The 10,782-nt window shown below is 42.6% G+C and overlaps 1 protein-coding gene and 2 non-coding genes across 3 annotated transcripts; all 3 read left to right on the top strand.

Annotated features, from left to right (window-relative positions):
* Positions 1–4,951: 4,951 nt before the first annotated feature.
* Positions 4,952–10,326, top strand: LOC111971956 (large ribosomal subunit protein uL15). The gene is made up of 4 exons (XM_023998750.2): positions 4,952–5,352; positions 5,443–5,518; positions 6,907–7,081; positions 10,158–10,326. The coding sequence occupies exons 2-4, from the start codon at positions 5,487–5,489 to the stop codon at positions 10,284–10,286; spliced, it is 336 nt and encodes a 111-aa protein (XP_023854518.1). The 5' UTR covers positions 4,952–5,352; positions 5,443–5,486; the 3' UTR covers positions 10,287–10,326.
* LOC111972426 (small nucleolar RNA SNORA3/SNORA45 family) lies at positions 5,652–5,782 on the top strand. The gene has a single exon (XR_002878449.1). It is a non-coding gene; the product is annotated as a small nucleolar RNA SNORA3/SNORA45 family (small nucleolar RNA).
* On the top strand, positions 7,290–7,421 carry LOC111972428 (small nucleolar RNA SNORA3/SNORA45 family). Its single transcript, XR_002878451.1, has one exon. It is a non-coding gene; the product is annotated as a small nucleolar RNA SNORA3/SNORA45 family (small nucleolar RNA).
* Positions 10,327–10,782: the final 456 nt, after the last annotated feature.

Raw genomic sequence — 10,782 nt, 5'->3', positions numbered from 1 at the left:
CACTTCAACTTCCTGTCAACCTAATTGGTGTAACACTTTCGTTCAAAGTCCATGCAAAAAAACACATAAAAAGGCCATCTCTCACTTTCTCTCCAATTCTTTATTTCTTCCGATTCTTTATTTCCCCCTCTGCCCCTTTCTAGATCTTCATTGCTCTACGTTCTTATCTCTACCACTTTCTCACTCTCTCTTTTACCCCCCCCCTTTCCCGTATTACCTGCTGTGTTGTCTGCCTCGGTGCCCCTGCTGTGGTTACCAGGTTTGGGCTAGTAGTCTCAGTCTTCCCAGTGGGCTGTCTCTCCGGTGCTGTCGATGTCACCTGTTTGGCCATGGAGCGCTGGAATCCCCGCGGCAACAAAGTCGCCCGCCTTTGGGGCATGTTGCCATGGCGCCTGCGGGCCGCCGCTGCCATCGCCAGCGAACTGGATCCCTGGGTGGTAGATAGACACATGACCAACTCACTACATCTCTACCGCTATAGGCCAGTTAACAATAGTCTTATATCCCTACAGCCATAGGCCAGTTTACAGTAGCAAAACAAATGTCCCAATGGTATGCCATAACGAAAGATGCCCTGAATCTACATAAGCACCGAACGATGCTCCGGACTATGCACTAAATCTACATAAACACAATAACGAAAGATGCCCTGAAAGATGCCCTGAATCTACATAAACACCATAACGAAAGATGCCCTGAACTATGCACTGCATCTACATTAACAAAACCACCAGATGCTGATTGTAGTCGACAGCAAAATGACAATTTATGACATCCAGCGAACATTACCACGTTACCACGAGACGACAGAATGCACAGACATCTACAGTAAAACATATTTTTTTATAGCGATTCACTATAGTGACAGCAGAATAACACTTACCTCTACAATGTCCCAATAGTGCAACAATAAACTTTTCTAAGCAACGAATATGGGTGTGTGACTACAGAAGAACTGTGTTTCTGACCTAATGAGAAGAGTGGTAGTGCTTTTCCTTTTCTCCGGGACAGTGGAAGACGGGATGAGATAKATTGATGTTGATGGATGAAGAGAGGAAAGAAGCAAAGAGATGACGGGAGAGTATCACGGTGGTCCTCCCTGATTGGAGGAACGTTTGACGCAAAAATTGTCCCTACACGCACGTCCTCTCCCCCCTGGCATCTCATTAGTACCTGGATTGTATTCATTAGGGCACACCTTTGAAAAACATTTCGCAACAGAAAACAAAAACAAGTGTTCCTAATTGGTTCAGGCAGTAGCTCACTATTTTTCTTGCATTTTGTGCCTAATGAACACAACCCTGGTTTTGTACATGTGAGTTTGCAGTGCACTGCAAAGTGTTCCATATTAATCCACCTACACGTCAGAGAGTGGTAGGGGTGTAGATGGAAAAGCATGTCACAAGCTTGGTTGTAATGTGTTAAAATGTGAAAAGCTGGACAATCAAATCTTCAAGCTGCTGTCACCATTATTGATSATGAAGCACACACATGCAATCTATACTTACGCTCTTTAAAGCTTGTGGGTCGGTACCTACATGTTAACTTGGACACAAACAGCAGTATCTGGTCTTAGACTWGGTCTTGCTGTCTCTGTGCTGGAAGTTTAATCAACTGGAACTCCTGCTGKTCCTCTGTGTGGCCTGTGCTTGACGTCGTCTGACTCGAAGGGCCTTGTGCACCGTCATGTGCTTCAGCTGGCCAAATCGACCCAACCCCAACCCAGCTCTGTCTGCTGCCTTGAGTACCATCCCATGTCCATCTTCCCCTGGCTGCCTGGTAGCCTCTGGACCAGGGRTTGGTGAGGAGACCACAGCAAATGTTCTGGTGTGATCTGTAGAAGGCCTGGAGAAGAGCCACTACATGGCCTTCTTAGAGTGAAGTCTGGTCCACAGGGTCCGGGGATGATTCTAGACCTGTTCCTGTGGGTTCTGCTGAGAGTTTGKATCTGGGTGTGACTGATCTGACTGATTCTGGATCTGTGATGTGTCCTCATATCAGGAAAAGCAACCCTGTTGAGGATAGAGCAGGGAACCATAGCTCTGATTCAAGAGGGCAGTGGAAGCCAAAGAGGAGATTGTCTGAGGCTTTGGGAGACACTGYTACAAAAGAGACACTGCTACACTCCTCAAAAACCTGCCGGTTTTCTCCCTCAGTGACCAGATAACCTCAATGTAGACAAATCAAATGAGCTTTTAACCCAAAATGGCCTGTCGTGATGAAAATACATTACTTTTGGATATACACAGTGTACAGAATATTAAGAACATGGTGCATGGACTCTACAAGGTGTTGAAAGCGTTCCACAGGGATGCTGACCGATGTTGACTCCAATGCTTTCCACAGTTGTGTCAAGTTGGCTGGATGTCCTTTGGGTGGTGGACCATTTGTGATACACATGGGAAACTGTTGAGAGTGAAAAACCCAGCAGCGGTACAGTTATTGACACAAACCGGTGAGCCTGGCACCTACTACCATACCCGGTTCAAAGGCACATAAATCTTTTGTCTTGCCCATTCACCCTCTGAATGGCACACATACACATTCCATGTCTCAAGACTTAAAAATCCTTCATTAACCTGTCTCCTCCCCTTCATTCCACTGATTGAAGTGGATTTAACAAGTGACATCAGTAAKGGATCATAGCTTTCACCTGGATTCACCTGGTCAGTCTGTCATGGAAAGAGCAGATGTTCTTAATGTTTTGTATACTCAGTTAATCAACTTTTTACAAGACAAATTAAATAACCAACCGGTAACTTATAATAAAAAGTCTTATTGACAATTTTTTTTAAAATAATAATACTTCATTATTTGATATGGGAAGATTTTCATACCTAGAGTGGCTATCTGCCTTGTTCAAAGGCTAGCGTCCCAGTATAACTGAATTTTGACTGAGGTGCTAGTAGTAAGGACTAAGGATTCTAGGAGGTCTTGTACCTGGTGACAAATCTGTCAAACAAGGTTTGACTTATAGAATCCAGGAGGTCTTGTACCTGGTGACAAATCTGACAAACAAGGTTTGAGTTATGGAATCTCTTTTAATATTCTGTCCAGACTTTATGTGGGTAATAGAAGCACAATACAAAAAGCACATCTTGTCACCCGATCATTCCTGAGCTAATAAAAAAGCCTGGAGTTATTTGCATGACATTAACGGTAACATTTGATCAAACATTCTTATCGTAATAACCAACAGACGTCCATTTGAAAAGAACTGTYCTTTCCAAATGGATAGCTTTGCACCAGTGTGTAGTTCCATTATGCTTCCGGCCACACAAAAGAACAGTACAAAATGTATTCTGATTACACACAGGCCCACTAAACAGCAGTGATGGTCCCACATTTATACGTGTTGTGTCGACAAACAATGTTTGTACAACACCGAAGGAATCACGTGACATCCCACTGGGCACAGACGTCAATTCAACGTCTATTCCACGATGGTTCAGTGTAATTTCTTTGAAACAACATTGATTTAACCAGTGGGATGGCCTTCTGTTTCTGCAACAAATGGCTATAAGGGGCCATTTCAAACATACTCCAAGAACATCTGCCGATTAAGTCAAACAAGAAAAGGTCCAAGAGCATTGTTCAAGTGAACAAATATGGTGAAGTGCTCACCAGCTCACTGCTGAACTGTGGTTGGCAGATGAAGGTGATGTTCTGTACATGTTCTGTACATGATCCAGTTGGTGGAAAAGGGCTATCTCCTGTTGCAGTTGCTCATCGAGGTGTTGCCTGTGATTGCTGCAAAGATTCGGTGATGGACAGAGCAATAACCCAAACAGGTCTGGTATTCAGACAACAATAAAAACAAGCTACAAATCACTCGAGTCCTGCAGAGATCAAGTGAGTAGAGAGAATAGAGACCAACAGAGGTCAAGTGAGTAGAGAGAATAGAGACCAACAGAGGTCAAGTGAGTAGAGAGAATAGAGACCAGCAGAGGTCAAGTGAGTAGAGAGAATAGNGGTCAAGTGAGTAGAGAGAATAGAGACCAGCAGAGGTCAAGTGAGTAGAGAGAATAGAGACCAGCAGAGGTCAAGTGAGTAGAGAGAATAGAGACGTCAATTCCAAGTTGGTTYAACGTAATTTAATTGAAATTATGTGGAAGCAATGTTGATTCAACCAGTGTGTGCCCAGAGTGAAGCAGCTATCTTGCAGAATTCCCAGAAAGTTGTAGGAAGGTTGTATGCAAAATAACCATAGGACAACTACGCTCTCGCCAAGCGCTAAGAAACATGGTTCTCAGAACGTTATGTGCTAGCTGGGATGTAAATTGTCCAATAMAAATTACTGATAACTGGTATCTGAGAAATTTTTGTTATAGCCTAATAAATAAATAGGCCTACTGCAGCTTCGTGTGATCATGATTTGGTTGGGGATCAAACTGCGATATCATTCAGTCTAATTCAGGAATGAATAGCATTGTTTCAATTCATATTCATAAACTTCTCAATTTATCAGCTTGTATTCGCACATATATTTTCCTTCTGTCCGTCCCATAACCCTCACCTAACCATTTAAAAAAAAAACTTCAACGGGGTAGGGACGTCCCGAGAATTCCGTATAGCACGGACCGTCCGTCTGATGTCGCTGTAGGTTCTTTGAAAGTTGTGTCGTGTTGCAAATCTCGTACAAAACCGTGAGATTTCCAATTCGCGTTCCTCTTAATTTATCCTCCAAGATGGTAGGTACTTACATGTATACCCCTGCTGTAGAAATGGSCTTAAATCTATGTCCATCCTGAGTTTTGCGAGTAGAAAAAAAACACATTTGTAAAGTTGTATTATATGTGACAGACAATGTCCCACTCCCATGTCACTATTACTGATTATGTGGCGAAGAAACGTAAATCGGCGAAAACTCACCGATGTTGSATACATGCCGTTCAAACCTAACTAGTTAACCACGTTTACTGGCGAGATTACGATGGCGTAAATTACATACATTACGTCACGGAACTTTGTAAAATGTGTTATATGCGTCTTGTAATACTTACAACCTTGGCCATTGTGACCAGATATCTGTTGTGCTAGCTTAGCTTTTTAGCTAACTAGTCATTTAGGTGCTAACGTTACCTGGCAGGGGTAAGGTAGGGGGAGAGCAAAGATGAGGCTCGAGCGCATTATGCCTAGGTGTATATTTTTCTATTTGATTATTGACCAGGTTGTGAAGTCTTCTGTTTGGTGGTTGACATGACATGCTTGGCTAAAAAGGTCGCCTACTGGTGGGCCAATCATGACTGTTGCTACCTAGTTTGCTAACCTCAAATGMTGTATTGCAGCCCACCAAGAAGACCAAGACCAGGAAGCTCCGAGGGCACGTAAGCCACGGACATGGTCGTATCGGTGAGTTGAGCATAGTCAGCATTGGTGATACTTGTGTGTTTTATAATGTAAGTTATTACAAGATGTGACAACTGTCGTTTCTCTTCCTAGGCAAGCACAGGAAGCATCCTGGAGGTCGTGGTAATGCTGGTGGCATGCATCACCACAGAATTAACTTTGACAAATAGTGAGTAGAGAGAGCACTTTTACCTTGTCTGGTTCAGTGTGACACTATTCAGCATATCTTACAGTAAGCCTACACTGCATTGTTTGGTGGCTTCAGTAGTAAGAAAAGATTATCAATGTTGTTTGAGTGATTGTCAGAGACTCAGAGTCTCATCTTGACAAACACTGTTGTCTTGGTGTGCTAGAGTTCTCTCAGAGCGAARACTGTTCCTATTCACCGACTGGCCTTCTCATAGGCCAGTCACCCACATGGGCAGTTACAAGTGTCATACATTGTTGCCAACACATCTATATGTCCAATACATAGTAGTTTGCTCAYATTACTGAAGGTTGTGGGATGAAATCATCCCTCATCACTTTCATTTTGTGCTTCTGGTAAAGTTACTATTAAATGCTTTACCTATAAGGAAATAGTCAGGTACTTATAGCTGATGGATTTGCTGTCCTACTGCTTCAGATCTCATCTGTTGATTACATTRTCATCATGGCAAACTGTTATAAAGTAGCAATATGCAACTTTTTGGGCAATCTGACCCAAATCCGGATACAAATGTGGGTTATAGATCTATCATTTGACTTGAAAGCAAGTCTAAAAAGTGGTAGATTTTTTTTCTRTGTGCGCTATTTCTATGCTTCCCTTAAAGTTTTGTTTTTTTGGTGTCTGTCTTTTGGTTTTGTACAACAGCTTCAATCAGATGAAAGAAACAATTTTTGGTTATGGGAAATATATTTCACAGCAGTTTAGATGGTACAATGATTCTCAACACTAAACGGTCTTATTTTGTCACATTAACTGAAATTAGGTACACTGTTTGTTTCATTAACCAGGAAATGGCGGAGTGATTTGTGTTTAGTGCAACTTTAAGGGTGGATTTGGTGTGAGTACAGCTATTAGCATACCGTAAATACCAAAGTGTGTGTATATACACACACAAACAAAGGATAGAAATTCAAATGATACAGGAGCTTCTCATCTAAACCATATTGCAGTGTTGCACACTTAACTAATGCAATTTTTCTCAAATGTGTGGATATTTTAAGCCTTTCATTTTCAATTTGGCTAACTGTGGAAAATGCTGTTTACTGGTACTAAGGTAATTCCTGMAGGGACATGTGGTGTGGGAGAGCTGTTGTCTTTACACTATAACACTCAAAGGTGGGGGGGGTGTAGATGTCTCCCATACTACTGCCAAAAGAGATCTCTTAGGTTTGAATCTAGATCTGTCTCATTAAACTACACAAGTATCTCTCCTGGACCTAGTTTGCCGTCAATGTAGTGTAGAGGCCCTAAGACTGAACTTTTTACTTTCAGCTTCATCACCAGTAACAATTGATGTAACACAATGTGTTTGATATATCACCTGTCTGGTCTCCTCTGTGCCTCCACAGCCACCCGGGCTACTTTGGTAAGGTGGGTATGAGACACTACCATCTCAAAAGGAACACGGTGCACTGCCCCACTGTCAACCTCGACAAGCTGTGGACGCTGGTGAGCGAGCAGACCAGGCTCAACTACGCCAAGAAGCCTGAGGGCCCCGCTCCCATCATTGATGCTGTGCGCGCTGTAAGTATCTTCCCAACAGGACAGTATGTCTGGTCCCAGATGGAAGTTGCTGATTCATACAGTTAATGGAAAACAGTTGTTGTAATGGCTTTTGCTACAGGCCTTTTCTTCAGTTCTGTTCTAACACATCTGATTAAGGTAATCATAGGCCTGGTTAGTGGCTGACTGCTATGGTGGGGTTCAGTATGCCACACAGTGAGTGATGCAGCCAGAGACTCAAGAGTCTCATCTTGACAAACACCATTGTCTTGGTGTGCTAGAGTTCTCTCAGAGTGAAGACTGTTCCTATTCACCGACTGGTCCTCTCATAGGTCAATCGGCCACATGGACCGTTACAAGTGTCATACATTGTTACAAACAAATCAATTGACCATATATAAAGTGAACTGAAAACTAAAATGAGTTTTTCTTGCTGGACATGTTCACGTAGTCTTCAGGAGGGTTAGCCACCCCTGATAAGGATGTTGGTTTTTCCACAAGTAGGACAAATTATTTTCCATTGCAGTCAGCACTCAGCAACAGTAAATGGCTTTGAGCCCCAGCACAGGTTTTACTGACCTAACCTCAGTCATCAGCTGAAACTAGCCTAGACTGTTCTAGGCCCAGGTTTGTGCGGGAGCTCTTGGCCTTTACCCTCTATCGGACAGAATATTTATCTTTAAATGTAGGCATGTTGGGAGCTTGCTTGYGTACTAGCTGGTTGTTCAAAATGAACTGCTATAAAAAGTCCATAATAAGATCCCTAAACAGATGACAGCCCCCTGCTGTTGTTGAGAAACATATTGGCTTCCTGACCGCTTGCTCAAGGGTGTCAATATTTTGTTTTTTAAATCTAGTTTGTTGTAGCCATGCTGGCTTTGATGGCATGGAATCTTCGACTGACATTGGTGTGAAAGGAGCTGTGTTCAGTGTTTCCCCTATATTCATTTAGCAGTGGCTGCCCACCGCTGCTATATTTTTGCCCCGCTGCAAATAATGTAATTTTTTACAAATATATATATTTCCGGCTAACATATGGAATTGTTTTAAGATAGCCAAATGATCCTTGGTATGACCATTTGATTTTGAATTTTAGGACTGCTGTAAGTATAATTTTTTTAATGAGACGTTGAATTTGGCCTTGCTGCTATTAGCCCATAGAAATGCATTGAATAACGTATTCATGCATAGCGAAACAGATAGTTAAAAAATATATATTGTAAAGAAGTTTGTTTTGACGTGTCTGTCCTATATCTAAGAAATATTAAAATGTTGTATTTTTACCCATATTTAACCCCGACACTACAGAAATGTTCCCTCAAAAAAATTCTGCCGCTGATCAAATTTCAGGTCTGCTGAAGTTGTGAAAATTCAGCAATTTCCGCTGTGCGTTTACTGTGAATACTGAGGCTGTACCTGTTAAGTTWTTTTTTAACAGTGGTTAAGTTATTTTTTAACAGTGGTCAAGTAAGGTATTGTGGCTATTTGATCATAATGCAGGCCTACCAGAGTGGCCTACCATAAAAAAAAATGGAAGTGGAATGGAAAAAATGGAAGTGTTTATCCACTTGTCTTTCAGRCAAGGTGACTGAGAAATTATACTGTGGTGTTTGATGCAAGAAACCACTTTACAAAATAAAATGCATCATTATTCCCACACCATTATTACAGAGAATCAAACCGATTATGCTACCCGCCGCCTATTAGCTACATATCTTATTCAAGCCTGTCTCAAAATACAACTCTGCCCCTTTAAGTAGGAAAAAAAGCTATTTTACCTGACTCACTTTTCAAAGATTGCTTCCTACAATCACTCCCCCATTGCTGACTAAGAATTATCTATAACAGGGCTAATAACTCACTAACTAGCAAAGGATATGAACAAACGTGCACATGTTGCTACATGCAGCTCTTGCTTTGATCTCAACAAGCGCATCTACTCACAACCTCTCATGCTGTAAACACAGTCCAGTTCAAAGTGAGTGGCACAGATCCATATATGGCAATGGTCTATTTGCAAATAGGCCTACTGCAGCTCTGATTGGTTATGGAGCGCCAGTCTGTAGAGTACGGGCCTGAGTTATCAATGCAATAGAATCCTACTCTGATGCATTCTGCCTACAACAAAAGCTACCCTTGCCACCACATAGTTAGTTTCATTTCGGTATGTTGCATTGAAAGGGACTAATATTGTGTTCATTTGATCACAATTCCCACAGTGAAGGGAAACGTTGATAGTGTTAAATAACGGGGTAAACTCTAGAAAGTTGAGTGAAGTTAAATCTCGTGCTTCTCTGCGCAGGCTGAAATTTCTTGTGCTGGGGGAGCTGGGCAGACGCGCAGCTTAGAGGGAACATTGCACTAAAGTACTTCTATAAATGTAACTGGTACCGGGCTAACATCAAATGAGGCTTGTGGGCGTCCTAGAGCAAAACAACCGATATGTTTGTGAAAGTCTCACCTTTCGATGGTGGGGTCCTGTTACTGTGTAGCCCAAACTGTTTGGATGCTACAGACAGAAGTTAGCAGATCAGCAGTACCGAATTCCGACGAGTCCCGTGACTCTTGTGGGGGTCGTAGAGCAAAACGGAGAACGCCATAGTTTTCGTGAGTCATCTTTCCAGGGGGGTCACATTAGTTTATAGGGCAAACTGTTCAGACGCTATAGACGTTTTTGTGAGAAGACCGATTGTCGGGATGTTTCCTGGTCTGACAAACGGCGCTGTATCTCTTCCACCGCAGAAGGCCGACATAGGCGGATGGATTGAGATGCAGTCCATGCAAACAGACAGATTTCGATGGGTATTAACGACCCGCTACCTTTACCACTACAGCTGGAGAAAAAGATCCTAGTGGAAACACCATTACGGCAGTAGCTGCTGTGCTGTTTTATCAAGGGGATAGAGATTGTGGTAGTGGTAATTTGAGCCATGTATGTCTTCAAGATCTGCTGCCTGTCATTTTGGGGTCACTCGTTTTGCAGATTGAACTTGAGTAACTACATGGCAATGGCATGTAGGACAGACTTTGTGGGAAGGTAGGCCAAAAAAACGTGTGTAGATGTGTTGGTTAATGTTGGTTCTGTCGCTCCCCACAGGGCTACTTCAAAGTGCTGGGCAAAGGCAAGCTGCCCAAGCAGCCTGTGATCGTCAAGGCAAAGTTCTTCAGCCGACGGGCGGAGGAGAAGATCAAAGCAGTGGGAGGAGCCTGTGTGCTGATGGCATAAGCTCCTGTCAGTGTTTTTCGAATAAACTGTATAAATGGGATCGACTTGTCTTGTGGTCTGTCGAAGATGTAACTGTTGCCTGAAGCTTAGCTCACACATTGTTGGGTAAAATATGTCAAAGGAACAGAATGGATTGATTTGCTGCATAGAACAATGCCTTTGTCACTCTGGTCAACAACCTTGGTCCTTGTAGTTACAGGGTGTGGAGACTTGTTCCAACCAGCATGTACACATCTGATTTGGCTAATAAAGGTGTGTTTGAGACATTGCAATTGGCCTGGACAGAATCGCTGATCTACAAGCTACCTTGAATCCACCAAATAACTGTCAGGATAATAGGATGCATGAGGTGTCAGTGTTTGGCTAGGTCAACCTGTACAAATAGTTTTGCAGGACCTGGTTTGTGACCACGGGTGAGTCAAATACAGTTTGCAGGTCATGACTGAAGTTATTTTAATAACCTGGATTTTCTGTTATAATGAAGTAGGTGTACATT

This window comes from Salvelinus sp. IW2-2015, linkage group LG13 (assembly GCF_002910315.2).
Source record: "Salvelinus sp. IW2-2015 linkage group LG13, ASM291031v2, whole genome shotgun sequence".
In the NCBI taxonomy this organism is placed as follows: Eukaryota; Metazoa; Chordata; class Actinopteri; order Salmoniformes; family Salmonidae; genus Salvelinus; species Salvelinus sp. IW2-2015.
Note: the sequence above shows the minus strand (reverse complement) of the source record. Positions and strands in the feature narration are given on the sequence as shown.